The sequence below is a fragment of the Caenorhabditis elegans genome, chromosome X (assembly GCF_000002985.6).
Source record: "Caenorhabditis elegans chromosome X".
NCBI lineage: Eukaryota > Metazoa > Nematoda > Chromadorea > Rhabditida > Rhabditidae > Caenorhabditis > Caenorhabditis elegans.
In genome coordinates this window covers 13,753,694-13,773,526 of record NC_003284.9, presented here as the reverse complement: position 1 = coordinate 13,773,526, position 19,833 = coordinate 13,753,694, and the positions used below count along the sequence as shown (strand labels likewise).

The window sequence follows — 19,833 nt, the reverse complement described above, 5'->3', positions numbered from 1 at the left end:
CAATTTTGTAAGTTTTTTGAAAAAACTGATACATTAAATACAAATAGGTTTTTTTATAGAGAACATCGCACTTTTTTCAAACATTTTGTAGATTTTGAAAAATTGAGCACATGCAAAAAGTCTTCAACAGAAATATGTGAAAACAATGATTACGTGTAGAAATTACTACGTTTTAGAATCACAATGCTCACTCCTTCCAGTGATATTATAATCATAATGGGACAACTTGAAAGCAGTACTAAGAGGTGGCAAAAAACGCAAAGAGCAGGTGGTCCGCTTCTCCAGTCGACAGCTGATCCTCCCACCTCAACATTTTGTCTCCTCTATTTTTATTACTACTTTTCTGTTCTTTTGTTCGCATTTTCGAAAACGCTGTTTTTTTTCTCCTGATTGTTCTTTGAGATGCAGCCAAATCGAAATAATCTGCAAATAATCAACGGAATCAACTTTTGTAGATCAAAACTCGAAAAATGTTTTACATTCTTGAGCTGGTTCCTCCTCGCCTTATCACCGCCACACAATAAGTGCTAATCAAAATTTTCTTTGCAAACAGTCAGTTTCATATAGTCTGCCCCATTATTGGTTATTACGACAATTGACGCCATTCGCAATTGCTTTTAATATTATCATCATTCTGATAAGAAATGAAAGAAAACTGAAGTTTGAAACCGTTTTTTTTTGTTAGTTGCAACTTTTTTTCGGAAGTAAAAACTTTTTTTGCCTAATTTTCTAAATATAATTCAAAGAACAACAAAATCAGAATGTTCCAGTCAAAAATGAAATGAGAGAAGAAAAAAAAACGATAATTCAATGTGACACATTTGTAATCGGTATCTGCTTGTCGGAAGAAGAAAAAAATATGTCACTTTGAATTTGTTGTTGTTTTGATGTGAAAAGTACTTTGTGAGAGGAAACTCATCAAAATTGTTATTTTTTCAACTTTTCAGTTTATTTTTCAAGTTTTTAATATTTCGCATCAGCTCGTATTTCAGTACATTTCAAGTCGCAACAGTGTTTGTGTGAGAATATGAATTCAATTTTTTCCAAGTGTTACATAGTTATCTTGCGGTTCAAATATTGTACTGAGTTATCTAAACTTACAAACTTAATATTTTAATGTTGTTGTTGTTTTTCATTGACACGATTATTATAACATATCTACCAAAAAAAAAGTTCACAGTTTGTCTACTTTTAGTTTTGTCTCTTCAATGTCTCGGCATCTTCATTTTGTACCTTTACGTGTTTCACATTTCATTTCAAATGCTTCTTCTTGTTGGGGTAGACAGTGTTTGTACGTTTCTTACTTTTTCGGTTTTTTTTGCGCTACGGGCATTGCAACTTTTTGAAAATGGTTGGGTAGATTTAAACAAATAGGCTTACAAATGTGTAGAACAAGAACTCATTTTTCGAAACTATCGAAGTCGTAGTTTTTGAAATTTTATTTTGGTTCTTCAGTTCCCCAAAAAGTGTTAATATGTATAATCCATGATTTGTGCTTACGATAGGGTAAATTTCCTATCAACTCTTCACCAAAAAGAAATTCCGTTCCACTTCCTAAATGCGTCCTTCATATTACCTAAAAACCTTGAAAGTAGATCAAAATCTTTACTTGATTAAAATCTACTGCTTTACCATCTGCGTCTTTAATGTCTCTACCGGAGGCCAACAACATGTAAAACTTGAGAAAAACTCTCGCCGCTTTGTTTCATCTTTCAAATATGAAAATGATATTGATAGTGTTTTGTTTATTTGCACAAGGCGCAGACTTTTGAAAATCAAAAAGTCTTGTGATTAAATGTCACTACCACGGCTTTAGTTTTCAATATTGGACACCTGAAATAGATTATGTACGAGAATTAATGCATTCAGTGCCAATAATTTTCAAATGGAAAAAGGGAAACACATTTTTATTTTTGTCACTTGTGTGTAGTGCACATTTCTGAAATTTACCGCGTCTAGAACTTAGTTTCAACCACGTTTTCATTCTAGGTTTGATCATGAAGAGTATTTCGAGAGGGATTGTTGAAATTTTGAATTTTTTTTTAATTCAAAGAAATTTGACAGTACTTCAAAGTGTCAAGTTTAATTCTAGACGAGTTTTGTGAGAGAACTGCTCCCATCGGCAAATTGTATAATATTAATGTATATTTCTAAAAATTAACATAACTTAGACAATAATTAGTGTTGCCCACGCAAAAAATTAGCACCACCTCGAGCCAAAATTTTACCCAACTTTGCCTGACAACGGAATCTATGTTTAGAACACGTTTTGATAAATTTACAATAATATGTCACCAATAGTCGAGAAGGAATTCATTTTAAAGAAAAATCACCATAGTCTTAACAAAAAAACTTTCTTACACCTAATTCAACAAACTCATTTTTTTCAACTCCTTGTCTATGATCTATGTGTTTTCACTAAATACCCCTCTTAACTCCTACACACCAATTGGCACTTTCAAATCTTTCACTTGATCTCACCCTCTCTCTGCATCTGTGTTTCCCCGAAAAAACGAACACTTTAGTCTACCTGTCCCACCCCTGTACAAAATGGTTCCTGCTCCGTTGTTTTGTTTGTTTTGTCAAAGCGAAAAAGAAACAAGTTGATCCAATCTCCCCCCACCCCTTCTTTGTCATTCGTTTTTCCCACTGACATTGCCATTCCTCCTCGCCTTCTTTCTATTTTCTCTCCATTTTTAAGCGGCTGTTTTTTTTTTCTTCGGATAGAAAGAAGAAGAAGAATAAGAAAGAGAAGACGACTCTTCCTCCCATTTTTTAGGGGCGGACGGTGACATCACCCACCAAACAGACATACATATATGCACGGTTGTTGTTTCTTTCTTGATGTGCTTTTTCTGCGTTGAAATCAATGTTTTCTTTTCCAAGTGAAGAATACACATCACTTTTCAATTTTCTCTATTTTTCAGTCATTTCATTTTTTTTTCATATTCCTATTCTCAATTTTTAGAAAGTTTGGGTAACAGTCCGCTGAAGCAAAGACGCACAGAGGAACAATGACAAACGGCGGTAGAAATGGTGAAGAAAACAAAAATGTGAGTTTGAGAGTTTTCAATTTTTCAAAATTCCAGTCAAAAAAAAAAAGAGTTCAAGCGAAAAATCAATAATTTATGCATAAATCGTCTGACATGAGATATTGCGTGAGACTTGAAATAGTAATGTGCATAAATGTTTTGAAAAAAAATGCAATGCTCCATTTTTAGATTTCGAAAGACCTATGTGGCTCTTTTTTGTAAAATATGTAATTTGGTGTTTAGAAAAATTACAGTTTTAAATAATTTTAAAAATATATTTTGCAAAAAAAAATTAATTATTTTTAAGAACAAAGAAGAATTTCAATACGGGAGTTGAAGAAAATCAACTTTTCCGTATATGAAAAAAAAATTAGTGATATACATGATTAATGATGATTAAGATATAGATATAAATAAGATACAGTGGTGGCCAAAAGTATATGCGTTTTTGGTTTTTTTTGCTAATTCTTCATAATTTTCAAATGAGTTCTTCATAATGTTCTTCATAATTCTTCATAATTTTCAAATGAGTTCTTCATAATGTTCTTCATAATTCTTCATAATTTTCAAATCACAAACTAAGCACTTTAGAAAGAAAAGTTCAACTAATAAACGTACCAGCACTCGTCGGGAAAAATTTCTAAAAATGGTGGTTAAATTTTTCTAATACTTGCTTTTCAGTTGAAATGTAAATAAAATTTAACTATACAATTAGTTATTCAAGATATATGCACAAAAATATATTTTTGAAGAACATGACCTGGTTTTTAAACAGTTGGCCAAATCGGTGCTTTGAGAAGCGCGTGTTTAAACTTACAGTTCTATTCTACAGGTTGTTTGATAAAAAAACGACTATATGCTTGTGATAGAAAAATATTTGCAGATTATTTTATTACTAAAACGTTTCTCATGAAAACTTCTCATTCTCGAGCTACAGGCGTTTCAAGAGAAATAGCCAAAAATGGACTCGCGAGATGTCTCCCGCTGTATCTCTTGACCTGAATTTTTTGAAATGTTGGATTATATGTTAACATGTAGACAATATTCTAGGCAACAGTTTATTAGTTGAACTTTTCTTTCTAAAGTGCTTAGTTTGTGAGTTATACTCATTTGAAAATTATGAAGAATTAGCAAAAAACCAAAAACGCATATACTTTTGGCTGTTAGAACTGAGTTTATCTACAACGCTTAAAATGGGTTTTTTTAAAAATTATTTGCAGAATACTGGTTTTTTTGAAGCTAGTATCTACTTAATTTTTATAATTATTAAAAACAATACTTGATCTAGTACGGAAAATCATCCGAGTTATGACATCACCATCTGAAATTTCAAAAGTTTTTAGACCTTGAAACATTACATTTTCCCAGAGATTTTTTTCTGAAAATTTTATGGGTTTTGTGAAATATTGTTCTTCTTTCACGAATGTTCCCATTTTTGTATGTTTTTAAAAAATAAATCCACAATTTCTTATTGCAAACATCTATAGTTTGTCCATTGAAGATCAGAAATCTTTATTGAATTCAATTTTCTCTTACTTTTCCGTTTTCTCAAAAGCAACACACAACGTCAGGCCCTTCTTCTTCTTCTTTTCCCTATTTTCCAAAATCTCTCCAGAACCACTTGAACTTTCCACGTCCCTATCTTCCCCCTTTCAATTTCAAAAGCGTAGCCAAAAAAGAGCGCAAAAACTGAATAAGAATGAGCTGCAGCGAGTAGTTGTTGTAGTAGAGAATTTAGAAGCAGATGGAGAAAGAAAAGAATAGAAAAGATAGAAAAATAGGCATGAAAGTGCGCGTGTGACGTAGATGATCTAGTAAAGACTGAATGAAGTGGAGTTGAGTCGAATTGAGATCCAAATGATGTCATTTAACCCGGAAACGCAATTCATGTTTTCTCATTTCTTTTCAGCTGATGAACGGAGAGGCCAAGGCTGAGCCAGAGACATTTGCGCAATTCTTGTACAATAAGGATAAGGGAACAGTACTCGGCAGGACAGGAACCTCTTGGTGTAAGTTTTGTCGATAGACAAATTCGAATAGTCATGGATAAACGTTAACAATTTCAACTTAAATGTTTGTCGCGGTTCCTGGAACTGCTAAATGGGCAACAAAAGATGTAAACGAGCATTTTACAAAAATATGAAATCGAATACATCGAAAGTAAAAAAGAACAGCTTCCTACTAATTATCAAGTTTTGTTAGTTTATCAGAAAAAAATTAAAAAAAAAAAGATAATTTCTCAACAGTTTTTAGAGCTGACCGTGAGTTTGGTCGCTGCAAAAAAAATTATATAACGGTTTCTAAACATGAAATGTTAAATCAATTTTGAGTTTTGGGCAATGGCTTTCTAATAGAAACATATTTTTAAATGAAACATGTACCAGTGTTCGGAACAAAATTTACCAGGAAAACTGTTTTTAAACTCCCAAATTTCTGCCTGAAATTATCAAGTCCTAAGTAGAAAGTCAACTTTAAATATTTTTCAGCTAATTAACAGTACAATTGTATCTTTGGTAATCGTTATTCGGCAAAAAGATTACAAAAACGAAGACGAAAAATTCAATTTTTCAGGCCAAATCACAGTATTTTATATCATCTTCTACATCTTCCTGTCAGCCTTCTTCATTGGATGTCTCTCAATTTTCCTGAGAACACTGGATCCCAAAGTGCCTCGCTTCTACGGTAAAGGAACAATCATCGGAGTGAACCCGGGTTAGTCATTTCCTCCAATTTTTTACTGTACTGTAGTCGGTTGTTTTTTTTTCATTGAAATCCTCTTGACTTCTTGTTGCGCATCTGATATGTTTGTGTTAGGATAAGTAGCTCAAGAGTGTTGCACTCAAAATACTTGCTTTGCACAGATTTCGTTCTCTGCTGCAGAACCGAGAGAGAGAGAGTGGTTATAGACGTTTGATAATTAAGGAATTTCAATTCGCGTCGAACAAACAAGAGAAGCAATTAGATTTTCCGGAATTCATATAAACTTTCGAGTTGACGTAGGTGACCGAAGTATGTGTCAATGAAACGTCTATCAGCGTCTTATCTGTAATGTTTGAAGTGTTGCAACACCTCGAGAAACTAAAAGATTGAAATGTTCAACAAGGGGCAAAGGGGCAGTTTGGCTGAATAAAAACTATAATGTTTCTGATTATAAACTAATTATATCCTTGTTTAATTGCAATTGTAATCTAATAAAATTAGATGGCACAAAGCCGAACTTAAAATTGTTTAAAACTTTTGCGGCGAAAAACTAATATGTAGAAATGATATAAAACATATTGGAATTTTCTAAGCACTTCACAACGGAACATGTTTTCAGGTGTTGGTTATCAGCCTTGGTTGAAAGAAAATCCTGATTCTACACTGATCAAGTTCAATCTGCAAGACTCCAAATCCTGGGAGCCATATGTGAAACAGCTCGACAATTACCTTTCCAAGTACAAGAACACCAATGAAACCAGAGATTGCGGAGCCAGTGATAATAACGATGCTCTTGAAACCGACACAGACACTTTTCCATGCCGCTTCGACCTTGGACTCTTCGAAAAAGCCAATTGTGGAGCAAAGGATCAATATGGATACAAGAGTGGAAAGGTAGTTCCCAATATGAGTTTAGAATTATAATTGTGGAATGTTTAGCCATGTGTCGCTGTTTCCTTGAACAGACTTATTGGATGGCGTCCAGTCAATTATGACGATGGAAGTGTTCCAGAGGAGATCAAGGGCAGATACAAGCCTGGATCAATCACCATCAACTGCGAAGGAGCTGTAAGTTAGAAAAGGTAGACAACAGAAGAAAAATGAAAGATTCTTAGACTTCATTCGACAAGGAACATCTCGGAAAAGTCAAGTACATCCCGGAGACCGGAATTGACGGACGCTACTACCCATATGTATTTGTTCCATCTTACCAGCAACCAATTGTAAGTTTTTGGTTTCAAATGATTAAAAATGATTAAAAATGATATGTATATCATTTTGAGAAAATTCATTTAAGATTTATGACATCAAAATTTTGAACAAAAAGCCTAATCTTTGCTAAAATCTCCGATTTTGGTAAATTTTTCCGTCCGAAATTATCGTTTTTAAAATTATCATATGTTCTTTTATATTTAGGTAAGTTTGTTGCATTAAGAAAAGCTGTAGTTTCCGTTCATTTTGAATTTTTTTTAAACAAAAAAAGCTTTCTTTCAAATAATAAAATCAAGTTTTAAAGTGTGATAAGATGTGATAGTGGTATATTGAAATTATCTCAAAAAGACATTTCTCAGGCTATGGTCAAATTCGACACGATCCCCCGCAACAAATTGGTCATCGTCGAGTGCCGTGCCTACGCTTCCAACATCGAACACGACATCTCCACTCGCCTTGGAATGGTCTATTTCGAGTTGTTCGTCGAAGACAAGAAGCCCGTCGCTGCACCAGCCGCTTAAATAAATTTATGCATTGAACGCTCAACAATCTCAAATCAAACTTTTTTCGACCTCGGTTCAATTTTCTCTTAAACAAACTATTTTCCATTTTTCCCCACAATTTCTTTCGTTTCGAAAAGTTCCATCCTTTGTACTATCCCACACATCAACTGCAATTAAATGAAACAAAAATAGAAAATTTAAGTTTGAAATCAATCTAAATGTTTTATTTGGGAACAAAAACTTGGCAAAACTAATCAAAACAAAACGATGAAAACAAGCATTTCGAGATTTTGAGCCCACATTCCAAATAGTAGTTGAACCACCCAAACCATCATCCATCAAAAACATTTTCTATGTATTATCCCTGTTTTATATGTAACCGCATCTTTTTATCCTTCATTCATACTAATTCTCTCATGACGGCAGTACTGTATCTATTTTCCTTCTTCCTCAGTCACCTCATTTATCCTTCATTTTTCTTGCAAAACAAAGAACACACAAATTTGTGATTTGATTTCATTTACACAAACGGTTCTAAACATGTTCATCCACTCAAACTTTTCAAATTCTGATCAATTCTTTAAGACTTCCCATTGAATTTTCTTCCTATCGCAATGATTGATTACTTTTTAAAAATAGAGATTAAGAATGTCGTAGCGCCTTATTTCCATAATTCTGTTTTTTCTTAAATAAAAAAAAACTTTCTGTAATAAATCTCATTTTCCAATTTTTGAAGATTTAGGTTTTCTTAAAAATTTTTAAAAGTTCAAGTTTAAGTGGAGTGTGAGAAATATGTTTTATTTTTATAAATTTTAGTAAAGAGATTCAGTAATTACAATTTCGCATTTCTTTGATCCAAAAAAGCAACCAGCATAGTTGGTACTTTCACAAAAAAAAATTTGATTATTTACCAACCATGTTTCAGAGTGGTATCCGGCCCATAAAGTACTGTTAGGACTAACAAAAGACTCATATTTGATTGACTCATTTATTACGGGTAATTCAAGGTAAACATTTTGAATATATTTTGGAATATATTCTGGAATATATCCTGGAATATAATCTGGAATATATTTTGGCAATCATCTCGCTTATGCCAGGAATATTGTTGATGTTTGGCTCAGCAAGCGTATTTTGAGCTTGCGAAGGGCAGCCGGGAGTTTCGTGACAACTTCGAGGGAAAAATAAAAAATGCTACAATATCGTAGCGTTTATGGTAGAATGGGGAAAAATAAAATATGCTACAAGATCGTAGCGTTTTTTGGTGGAATGGGGAAAATAAAAAATGCTACAAGATCGTAGCTTTGTGGGCAATTCTTGCCGATATTTATAATCCGCAAAGATGGGGCGGAGGACCTCTACTGAGGCCATGTCACAACACGTAGGATAGGTAGGATACGTAGCCTACGTGTCCTAAGTATCCTACGGATTCTACCTATCCTACCTATCCTACGTATTCTACGTATTCTACGTACCCTACCTATCGAGCCTATCGAAAAGTCCAAAAGTCCATAGAAAAGTCCATGTGAAACGGCAGAGTACATATTTTATGTGAAATAGGCCTGTGGTGTGGGTCGCCCAAATTTTTTTCCCATTTTTCGGGTCGGGGTCGCAATCCCCGACCCACGTGTAAAATCTGAAAACTTTAAAATAATCGTATTTTCATCAAACTGAAAAAAAATATGCATTATTTTCGATACAAACAAATATGAGATTCAACGTTTGAACACTTTTTACAACAAAACGAACATGTTTTCTCAATTTAAGACATTTTTGAAAAAGGGTCGAGGACGCGACCCCGACCCAAAAAGTGGGTCGGGGCCGCGACCCCGACTCAAAAAATGGGTCGGGGCTGCGACCCCGACCCAATTAGTGGGTCGCGGGTCGACCCATCTCGACCCATTTAACAGGCCTAATATGAAACGGCAGATTTCATAATTTATGTGAAGCGCCATAGTACATTTTTATATGAAGCGGCAGAGTCCATAATCCATTTTTATGTGAAGCGCCTGAGTCCATTTTTTATGTGAAGCGAGGGAGATACATAGTTTCTAAACAAGAATGCATAATTTGAAATCAGTAGAACGGTCATAGTCAGTTTATTATGTTTAGAACTACATACATATTAAAATATTAGCAAAATGGACCTTTGTATCCGTCTATAGTTGGTGCAGTGCACACCCAGAACATAGAATCTGGATGATAGTGTGGCTGCATTTTTGGATTTGGCGAGAAAGACAAGAATCTGTTGGTACTGTCCATGGCAAGCCATTTGAACGGCAAGGGGCTTCCGGCAGGAGTAGGATTTCTGAAAAATAAGTAGATGTTATTTACCAATGGTGAAGTTGAGTCATAATTAGTTTCTGCACTAAATAATAGGAAATAGGCCGTAAACTTTAAAAAACTGTTTAATTTGTTCCATTTTACAAAAATAAAAGAAACAGCTGATTAGGCTACGCGCGCTTTTTGAAGTTTTTTTCGGTGAATTTAAATAGTTTGTCTTAAATTTTTTTTGGTACCCTCAAAAATGTATGCAAAATTGAAAAAAAAAACATAAAAAATAGTCAGCAACTTTAAAAAAAAAATGTTACAATCTTTTTTCAAACATCCAACGCTTACCCTCCAATAATGAAATTGAGCCAAGTAGTGGTAAAGTAGTTACGCAAAATCTCATCTTGTGCAGTACACGTGAATCCATTACAGGAGGTTGAGAATATGTATTGGAGCTCCCATGTGTGCTCGCAGCCACGGAAAAGTGGATCGGTGACCAGTGGAAGAGCTTAATAATAAACGAATTCTTGTGTACTATATCCCCGCAGTTTTAAATTAATTTGATAATTCTTGAAAAAAAATGTGTATCTTTTTTTGTGTTGTATTTTAAAATTGATGAAAACGCCTTTTTTAGACAATTAAAAAACGTGACGCTAACCTAACGCTTGATTCATATGGATAAATGAATGAAACATTGAATCATTATTAAAATACTGATCAAATGCTTGTTAATCAAAATTTTGTTTAATCAAACATCTTTTACCTGGTGGACTCAACCAATCGAGAGAGTACAGATATACATTATTCTTCATATATTGGAAGTATGCGGCATCCCTCAAAGTTGGCCCAATGAACACCATTTCACTCCATAACTGCAAATTTCAACAATCAAAGGAAATTTTACGTATATGCAATTCCAAACCTGAATTCTCCTTGCCTCCCACTCTCTATGATTATCGTCTGTCCATCCTTGATTGTTAATGTACTTGTTGTCGGCGGCAACGAGCACAGACTGTTTGTTATCCCAATAGGTCATCTCATAGCTTCCTGACAAATCATCACGCATTTGATGAGCAGTGTTGTGCGAGCTATTAATGTTGTGCAGAACATTGTTCATTTCTGAACTGAAATTTAAGAAATGTCTAAAACAGTTCAGGAACTTACCCCACCCGAGCCACTCGTCGTGGACGTCGCCAATGAGAACATTCTTTTTTGGATCACGCTGGAGAGCAAGGTACTCCAGTCTTTGTGTTAGATATTTGTTGTCTTGAACAATAGACCATTTCATACGGTGACCTGGGAGAGAGTTGTCAGCAGCAACAATTTTATCATAAGTGACATTACGAAGGCAAGTGAGAATTGTCTAAATGATAATTCATTTCTATACACAAAAATAATAAACATTTTATAATTTTTTTTTTGGATGTTAATGTTGTCCCTTTCTTCATTTATTGTTATTTTTTTCAATTTAAAGCATGTTGCCTGCAAAAGTATTGTACAGATTAAAAGCAATAAATTACCGTATATTCTCTATTTCCGGGCCTTTCACGACTTTCGCACTATTAGAGACTGTCGGACTACTGGAGAGTGCCGTACTAATTTTTGTTAACTAATTTTCATTTTGAAGTTACAACTTTCGAGGGCAGTAAAATCAAAATTGCCCTATAAAACCTCATATTTTATGTGAAAATATAAGAAAATTGTGTATTTTGCCCCCAAAGACACTGAAATGCAATGTTTAAGTGAAAATGTATGAGAAATTATTGAAGAATGAACACGGATACCATTGGAGTAATCGGTTTTTTGAGGTGACTTTCGCAACCAAAAAGAAGGGGTGCCGCACCATTAGAGACTGCCGCACTATTAAAGATGCCGCACTAATAGAGAATATACGGTAGTCAAAAGCCAGCATTAATGTTACTTAAAATATAAGCAAACAAATGGCATCAGTTTTCAGATTGAAAACTCACCCCGAATGACTGTCCATTGTCCCACTGATCAGAAGTTGCACATCCTAATTTAATGGATAGTTGCTTACTGGTTGATCTTGTTTTCTCGGAATATGACATGACAGCTGCTCCAAATGCACTTCCAGACTCGTGAATTGACTGTTTGAAAAGGTCTGTAAAATGTCCATGTTAGAGTTTGAATTAGAGCGTGACATACTTTTAGCTAATGGTGTGAGGGTTAGCGTAGAAACAGCTTCCGCTCCTGAACTTTGTCCTCCAATAGTTACTCTATTTGGGTCTCCTCCAAAAAAGCTGATGTACCGTTGAACCCAGTTCAAGGCTTCAATCCAATCAGAAATAGCCCAGTTTCCAGGTGCAGTCATTTGACGAGTGGAGAAGAATCCAAATGGACCTAAGCGGTAGTTGATGGAAACCATAACAATCGGGCCTTTGTTAACCAAATTGGGGTAAATTCCAGCACCCATGTTGCCACCTCCTTCCACAAAACCACCACCATGAATGTAGACATAAACGGGAAGTTTGGATGCTTGAGTGACGTTCTAAAATAACAGTATATTTTTAAAAAATGGAATTATCCCCACTCACACCCAAACTTACATTTGGTGTATACACGTTTATGAAAAGGCAATCTTCGTGCGACGTTCTTCCGTCCCCTTGGACGCATATGTTACCGTATGCCTGTGCCTCAACAAGTCCAACCGGGTCGAGTCGCCTTGCGGCCCCAAATCTAAACAAGCCTACTGGTGGCTGAGCATACCGAATTCCACGAAATGACGTTCCATAAGTGTGTTGGATTCCTGAAATAAGTTTTGGTATTTGATATTGGTTTGATGATAATGACAAATATGGTATATCTAACGAAACGTTTCGAAACTATGTCATCGCGTTGATGTCGCATTGATGAATAAACTACATTTAATAAAATTGAAAATGACGTTCGAAAAAATACCTTTTATCTAAGTGTCGCATTTTCCTTACTAGTATTGCATGCAATACATGTACTAATTGATAGACGGTAACAACAATACAAATGAAGACGCAATTTAAAAAAACTGACAAAAAACTAAACTTTGATTTCAGAATTTCTGTGAAAGAATGGTCGGTTCTAATTGTTTTTGTTTAAACTTCATGTTGGAACTTAACGAATCAATAGGGTTTTTTTTCCAACAAAATAGCTCTTTTTCCTTAAAATAATATTAACTGTTCAAAAATTATCTGAAATTCCTAGACAAAATCAAAAAAAAAGTTTATAGCAATTTACTGGGACACTATGACTTCTTGTTATATTGAAAACCAGTCAGCTGTCTCAGTTTTTAAATAAATGACCAACTTATATATTTTACTGTAACTCTAACAAACAGAAATCGCAAAAAAAAACGTTACTCTGGAATGTTTCAAAATATGCCGTTTTTCTCACCTCGTATCGTTGCAGATCCATTTGGTGTTTGCACTGTCACATCATATGTTGGATCAGCCAATACACTTGCAAAATGCAACAAAAGCAGACAAGACACCGACAGAAGCTTCATCTCGCCAATGCGAGTAGAATGAAGAACTGATAAAAAATAGCATTATTCTTGTGGGCACGCCATGTGGCACTGATAAGCTTATATGCTCGGACACATTCCGATCTTCAATGACATTTGACCAATTTGAAGTATGTTGATTGGTCGACTAAAAACCAAAAGTATCAAAATGTGACAGCAATTGTGCATTGATCAAAACTGACGATACTTTCCCGATTGCTTGTAAATTCATTCCTCTGACTAGGGCTGTGCAACCGGACGTCCGGTCGTCCGAACCGGACGATCATCGTCCGGTTTTAGAAAAAAAACCAGCTTTTAGAACTTTGAATTTTTTTCGAGGGGTATGTTTTCACGGCGGCCAACAATTTCCGAGTTTGGCCACTCATTATAAAATTCTATGATTAAGTATAGTGAGTGGCCAAACTCGGAAATTGTCCGCCGCCGTGAAAACATACCCCTCGGAAATTTTTCAAAGTTCTAAAAACTGGTTTTTTTTCTAAAACCGGACGATGATCGTCCGGTTCAGACGACCGCACATCCGGTTGCACAGCCTACATCTGACAAGTATGGAAAAAATTAGCTTTTTCAGGTTTGAAACGGATAAAACTAATGCTGTTCCGTGCACCTTTTTAAAAATTCGATCAACGATCAGGGGGATGTATTCACAACATCGTGATAAATATATCAAAGATAGTTACATTTTTATGAAATCATTGCATGATTCATACCTCAATCAAGCAAAAGCCAAGGAATTTAATAATGGATTAATAATTGAATTATATTTTGATTTATTGTTTCAATTGTTAATAACGTCTAAGTCAAACACAATCATCCTTTGATGTACGCCGACTTTCCTCCCACCTTTTTCTGTCCCCATCAAACTCTCTTATCCATAACACCACAGCATCTTGGCTCCGCCTATTTTTCCTACCTATATATACCATCTCCAATATTGTATTATTGATCTTTCCTATTCTAACAATAAATGAATGTAAAGCCCCAGCCGGCCCTTACCGTTTAATACATGTTCCCGGTCGATGCACCATGTATTAAACGGTAAGGGCCGGCTGGGGCTTTACAACATTTCCTAAATTAAATATTTGAGTAATTTGAAAAAAAAGTAAGTTATTGTTTTAGTTTTATTTTGAAAAAGGATTATTCTAAATGAAAAAAATGAGCTGACAACGTGAGCTTGGGTAAAATTAGTTAAACGGAGCATGTTTCCACGGAAATATTTTCCACAATTTTCTATTATAGGTTATTTGCTGAAAATTATTTGTTCGTTTATAATGAAACAAATTTTTTTATGCTTTCAATTTACCACTGTTGCATCAAATCAAATTCCTCTACTGGGTGTTTTCACATTTTATTTTACATCAGTCATCAAAAAAAAAGTTATTCGTGGAATGAATGAGTACTACTTACAAGAAAATGAGCAAGAAGCTACTTTTCAAAAACAACAGTATGAAAATTATTCGCAGAGCATTGAGATGGATTGCAGCTTGAAAAGATAAAAGTTTTGAGAAAATAATACAAGCAAAAAAAATATCACTTTGTCAGAAACAAGCAAGAATAACGTGTATTTTGTGTTTAGATAGGCTTGTAGAGTAGGGTTGTCACAAACTTCTTCCGATAGCGGTGTGTTGCTGACAATACCATTACTCCGTCTTTGATGGATAATGCGTATAAATGATTGAGCATTACATGATCAGGCTCCGGGAGCACATTCGGATCACACTGTACAGGTGTATCTTTATTGAGAATAACTTGAAGCAGGTGTGGTGGGAGTACTGGCGGTGCGGCGGCTTTGTTGAAATCTACACGTGTTGGGGTCTCTTGTCCGAATTGGTGAAGTTTTTCGAGTTCACGATCGTTCGGTGTGTCATGGGACTCTTTAGTTGGGTGACTGTTGCGGAGAGCCTCACCGGCATTTGAAGAGGCTAAATCCTTGTCGAGGGCGTCGAATACCTGAAAATTGTAAAGGCTATGAATTGAATTGAATTATTTTTTTTAACCTTGCTAAACAACAGGTTTTGATTAAAACAATTCACGTGGTGCCAGGTTGCCCCATTACGGCTTGATCCACAAAAAATGCGGGAAATTTTTGTCCAAAAACATGTGACGTCAGCACGTTCTTATCCATGCAAAACCAGATGAGAACTCTGCGTCTTTTCTTCAGCATTTTTTGTAGATCAACGTAGATCAAGCCGAAATGAGGCACTCTAACACCACATAACAATTTTGTATCGCCGTATTTCAAAAATCATCTATTTAGTTCTTAGGTTTTCAAACAAAGTTGAACCTTTATTTTTCTTTTGCTGTTTTTTTCTGTTTCGCTCGAGACACATTTACAAAGTGACACTAAAAGTTACAGTGCTTGACGTCAAAACAATTCGTGTCAAGGCAATGTCTCAAATTTCATGGCGTCATAAGCAGACACGTTTTGAAAACAAGTGTTATGAAGTAAGTACTTATCAAAGTGCACTTGAATGGAGCTCGCTGTCAGAAAATGTGTTAGAAATTTCAAACAGAATTAAATAGAAAATTTGCTTAGCTGAATTCGTTCAGTAAAACGCATTGAGCTGTATTGCATGCTCCAAAACGGATTTCTATGACAGAAATGTACTTACATTTAGAACGTTTTGAATGAAAAGTTAATTATTTGCAAATAAATTTAACGTTTTGATTAAATCGTAAAATCGTAAAATATTTTAGGACAGGGTATACTACACATGTACCATATTTTTCCGTGTTTTTTCACTACTCACCTCTTTATTGATCTTTATTGATTATCAAATTAGGGTTTGACATAATTTTTTTTAAATAAAGATGTCTTCCAGAATATGTTCAGCTGTTCGGTAAATACTATATAAAAGAAATCAAACGACGAGTAATAAAAATATTGAAAAGTGATGTGTTGTTGAATTAATATCAAGAGCAAAAAGCACCGCGTCAAAGAAATTCATATGTGTTTAAATACACTCCATTTTAGTATGATTTTTGAATCGCTAATTAAAAAAAAAGTTAAAATAAAAAACAAACCTCAAAATCAGCTTCGTCAATCATGACGACATTGTTTTCGCCACCCAAATTGTTGCCCGTCTTTTGCTGATTATCATCGACTACCCATTTCGAGTCGACCATAAACTTGTACTCATGCTTTCCGGGTTCTAAGTCGACAATTGTTGAAAAGTCCGAAGTTGATTTAACGAGTGGAATTTTGGTGTTCCATCCGTCCCAAGATCCGCAAATGTATACTTGTCGAGGGGTTCTGGAAAATTGAAAAAGTAACAAAACAAGCAACTGTTTCTTATGTTAGCTGCCAAAATGTGTACATATTCTAGAACAATTAGAACAATGGATCTAACAAAAAATTCGACATATTGTTCTCGTAAACTTACGCATTATTAATATTCCACTTGAATACTACCGGGAATTTTGATTTATCATCGCCTTTTGCAATTTTCATCTGAAAATATAGTTTTGTTGTAAACGTCTAAGTATATAGAAGTTGTGGAGAAAATTGCAGATTTTAATTTCAATTTTTGGCACAGAAATTTTGATAAAATTATTTTTGCCACACTTCTTATCAAAAGTTGTTGAGAAAAAATACATTGCGTTTTGAACGCAATTGTTCACTGCCTTTTGCTCTCAAATTCTGTTTACTTTTTTAGATTTTAAGATTGTGCATTTTTTGGTGGATGGCCCATAACTTTTAATCACATTGCCTACGTTCTTTTAATTAAAAAGATGTAATTTTTTACTTTTTGGAAAGAAATATGACATATTATATGCATATTATCATATTGAAAAAAAAAGAAAATGACCTATGAAAAAAAATTGAAAGAAATGACGCGAATCTAATCTCAAAAAGTGACGTTTTCGTATGGTGGATGTTTATTGGACGAAGAAGCGACGAATGTCTACCCAAAAAAACATTTGTCTTCAAAGAAATACAGCTGTTGGTTTCAATCAGATCTTTTTTTATCGAAAAAAGTGACATAGGTAGGGGAACGTGTCGAGATGTCCGGCAAAAAACAAGATTCGAGGATAAAGAGACATGTTTTTCTTTTCAGTCTTGAATTAAGAGAAAATCTGACATCATGCTGAACAATTTGTTCGATTAGGAAATACATGTACTAATTTTTATTGTAAGTTTTAATAGCAAAATTTTATTTTGTGTGATTTCCAAAATTTTACTTTTCTTCCGCATTTCCTGTTTTTTCCTGAAGTAACTACTGTCAATTCGAAATGCCATTTACTCTTTCAGGAAAATATTTTTTAAGTGTACTTATTTTGTCAGTTTTCAATTCAATTTTTCAACAAAAAAAACTATCACATACCTGAACCGGGCACTCATCTTCATTTGAAGGCGACGAGCTTGGAATTCCACCGCGGCTTCGTGAATGACTGCCACTCTTTTCGGAATCGTACGGTCGATCCCGTTTGTACATACCACCAGGCTGATTGTTTCCCATTTTTTAAGTTGTTTTTTTTTTCGTCGATCGGACACGCTAATTGATAGGAACGGTGATTGACAGGCTGAAAATATGTTTTCATGTCTTTTGGATGTTGTACTTGTGAAAAATAGATAATAAGTATGAAGATAAAGATTAAGGATAACGGAAGATTTTTTTTCAAACAATAATTCAAGAAGTAGATATTTGGTAAATTTGGATAAGAGTGATCAAATTTTGAATTCAAAAGACTTGTTTTTTGCCATGTTTTATATTAATTGAGTTAAACGGAACTGAATGTGGAACTTAAGCATCTATACGGCAGTTCTAGGTACAATTTTTATTTAATTTTGTGAATTGCACGGTTGTACTATCACATAAAGTTTGAAAAAAATTGAAAACAGCTATTATGTGGGTCAAGTTTTTAATCACATTTTCTTAAACTGGACAACGTATTTTCATTAATAAAATGGCGATAAAACGATTCAAGAAGTGTACGTATTAAATTTTTGAATAATATATTTTTCAAACAACTACCAGGAAAATATTTACCCTCATACGGTAAATTGATTTCTCGAGTTTCAAATGTTTAGTTTTAGCCGTTAATTTAAGTAAAATTCATAATTGTTTTCAACGAAGACTGAGATTTGATAGACTTGATAGACTCTTGAAAAAAGTTTATCAATTTTATCATTCTGGCAATTCCAACCGTTTTTCTGGAATATTATATCAAGAAAAACCCAAAAATAGAAATTTAAAATATTACACAAATTATCATTTTTGCATTGATAAAATCTTAACGACGAGTTTTCTACTATCTGTTTTTGTATTGATTTTTTTTAACCAAAAAGATACAAATCTCAAAAATGTAATAAAAAAAGAGATGAAAAAACTGTCTAACGGGATTTCATTTCGAAAAAGATTCAAAAATGTGCCAAGTATTTCTTTTCGCAACTCAACCGAATAAACATAACTAACCAAATTTGGAGCGTACTTGGTTTCTAGTGAGTGTGTATGTTATAAAAGTGGCTACTGAATGAAAAATACGCTAGAAGTGAAAAAAAAGGCGCACAAAATAGCGCGGTGGTAGTAGTAGATAGTGCATGTGACGGGCGGAGGACAGGCAAGAAAAAGGCGAGAAACAGGAGGAAAAGGGGGGGAGAGATTTCGCACAAGACTAACGGCAAAATGAAGAAACAGAAGGATGGGAGATGATGAAAAGGAAAAATGAAGAAGTCTCTTTGCCCAGGAACAACAACTTGTTTGCGTTTGGATTTTCGTGAGTGATGAGATAGGAGAAGTGGTTTGAGGCTATCAATTTAACTGTTTTCCTTAAAATATATTGTGAATTGTTATATTAGAAATTCGAAAAGGAACAAACAACTTTATTCTACTCTCAAAACAATTTTGCATTGTAGGTAACATAATTTTGCTTCTGTCACTGAAACATTAATCAATATCAAAAACATTAAAAATCATTCAAAAATTATGGCATTTCCCAAAATTGATATAATTCCACAGCTTTCTACAGGCACGTAAATATACAACACTAATTGCAAACTTTTTTGTTTTAAATTTAAATTCCACGCGGGTTTCAATAGTTGCTTTCATTTTATTCTACGTTTTTTTCCGTGGTAACATTAAAACATTGGATTTGAAAACAAATAAAAACCATAAATAAAATAAACTTTAAAAAACTTAGAAACGAGTAATTATAGTTGTATATATACAATTGAGTTAATTTTCTCAACTTTTTGAAAACTGGAGTGTCGAATTTGATAAGTGAGAATTAGGAAAACAATTTGTAAAAAAAATATTATTAACTATTACTAATCACTATCGCTCAAAGTTTGCAGTGTATATACAAATTGACATTGATTATTCTGTGCATTTTCGAAAACATGCAGAGTGATCTATGCAAGTGTAATTGTGTAAATACTGTAGAATTTTCAGTTTATGTTTGCTTCAACAACTTTGCAAAAAATAATAATTCTCAAGAAAAACTACATTTTTAAACCTTTTTGTTTTTCGTATCGGCTGAACAACATGTTTTAACGTAAAGGCAATTTAACACTTCAATGGTTTCAGAAGTTATTTATTTTGTGCCATGTTTTCAGATATATATCATGTGGTTTCAGAAGAAGAAAAAAACAAGTGTCATA

The 19,833-nt window shown here is 34.1% G+C and overlaps 3 protein-coding genes and 3 non-coding genes across 8 annotated transcripts; 3 read left to right on the top strand and 3 right to left on the bottom strand.

Annotated features, from left to right (window-relative positions):
* Positions 1 to 2,968: 2,968 nt before the first annotated feature.
* Positions 2,969 to 8,168, top strand: nkb-3 (the record flags this gene model as incomplete). Of its 2 annotated transcripts, NM_077899.7 has the most annotated exons (7): positions 2,969 to 3,053; positions 4,942 to 5,041; positions 5,604 to 5,744; positions 6,352 to 6,626; positions 6,672 to 6,800; positions 6,848 to 6,955; positions 7,304 to 8,143. In NM_077899.7, 7 exons carry the CDS (start codon positions 3,015 to 3,017, stop codon positions 7,463 to 7,465), a joined length of 954 nt encoding a protein of 317 aa, NP_510300.1. In that variant the 3' UTR covers positions 7,466 to 8,143. The 2 variants fall into 2 exon arrangements, with proteins under 2 accessions (NP_510300.1, NP_001294779.1); NM_001307850.4 differs by lacking the exon at positions 2,969 to 3,053 and having other exon boundaries at positions 4,945 to 5,041; positions 7,304 to 8,168.
* On the top strand, positions 4,720 to 4,835 carry F55F3.9. Its single transcript, NR_102227.1, has one exon. It is a non-coding gene; the product is annotated as an Unclassified non-coding RNA F55F3.9 (non-coding RNA).
* Positions 8,169 to 9,528: 1,360 nt separating the features above from the next.
* Positions 9,529 to 13,290, bottom strand: cest-13 (Carboxylic ester hydrolase). 2 transcript variants are annotated; one of them, NM_171793.6, is made up of 9 exons: positions 13,106 to 13,290; positions 12,286 to 12,485; positions 11,885 to 12,227; positions 11,689 to 11,840; positions 10,883 to 11,081; positions 10,641 to 10,837; positions 10,482 to 10,590; positions 10,067 to 10,226; positions 9,529 to 9,755 (listed from the first exon to the last, which is right to left on the bottom strand). In NM_171793.6, the coding sequence occupies exons 1-9, from the start codon at positions 13,215 to 13,217 to the stop codon at positions 9,581 to 9,583; spliced, it is 1,647 nt and encodes a 548-aa protein (NP_741921.1). In that variant the 5' UTR covers positions 13,218 to 13,290; the 3' UTR covers positions 9,529 to 9,580. The 2 variants fall into 2 exon arrangements, with proteins under 2 accessions (NP_741921.1, NP_741922.1); NM_171976.5 differs by having other exon boundaries at positions 9,531 to 9,755; positions 10,641 to 10,842; positions 10,888 to 11,081; positions 13,106 to 13,237.
* Positions 13,291 to 14,216: 926 nt separating this feature from the next.
* mir-5592.2 lies at positions 14,217 to 14,280 on the bottom strand. Its single transcript, NR_131736.1, has one exon. It is a non-coding gene; the product is annotated as a pre-microRNA mir-5592.2 (primary transcript).
* On the top strand, positions 14,219 to 14,282 carry mir-5592.1. The gene has a single exon (NR_131735.1). It is a non-coding gene; the product is annotated as a pre-microRNA mir-5592.1 (primary transcript).
* A 282-nt stretch (positions 14,283 to 14,564) lies between these two features.
* Positions 14,565 to 17,756, bottom strand: aakb-1 (5'-AMP-activated protein kinase subunit beta-1). The gene is made up of 4 exons (NM_001381137.2): positions 17,558 to 17,756; positions 16,616 to 16,683; positions 16,257 to 16,485; positions 14,565 to 15,182 (listed from the first exon to the last, which is right to left on the bottom strand). The coding sequence occupies exons 1-4, from the start codon at positions 17,690 to 17,692 to the stop codon at positions 14,805 to 14,807; spliced, it is 810 nt and encodes a 269-aa protein (NP_001366890.1). The 5' UTR covers positions 17,693 to 17,756; the 3' UTR covers positions 14,565 to 14,804.
* Positions 17,757 to 19,833: the final 2,077 nt, after the last annotated feature.

Bases quoted from the DNA above. Each gene is read 5' to 3' on its own strand.
- cest-13 (NM_171793.6), bottom strand. From the start codon at position 13,217: ATGAAGCTTCTGTCGGTGTCTTGTCTGCTTTTGTTGCATTTTGCAAGT. The intron at 12,486-13,105 runs GTGAGAAAAACG...AACTTATTTCAG, and splicing joins TGGATCTGCAACGATACGAG to GAATCCAACACACTTATGGA. The intron at 9,756-10,066 runs GTAAGCGTTGGA...CTTATTTTTCAG, and splicing joins CTCAATTTCATTATTGGAGG to AAATCCTACTCCTGCCGGAA.
- aakb-1 (NM_001381137.2), bottom strand. From the start codon at position 17,692: ATGGGAAACAATCAGCCTGGTGGTATGTACAAACGGGATCGACCGTAC. The intron at 16,684-17,557 runs GTATGTGATAGT...CTATATTTTCAG, and splicing joins AAGATGAGTGCCCGGTTCAG to ATGAAAATTGCAAAAGGCGA. The intron at 16,486-16,615 runs GTAAGTTTACGA...TCAATTTTCCAG, and splicing joins AAGTGGAATATTAATAATGC to AACCCCTCGACAAGTATACA.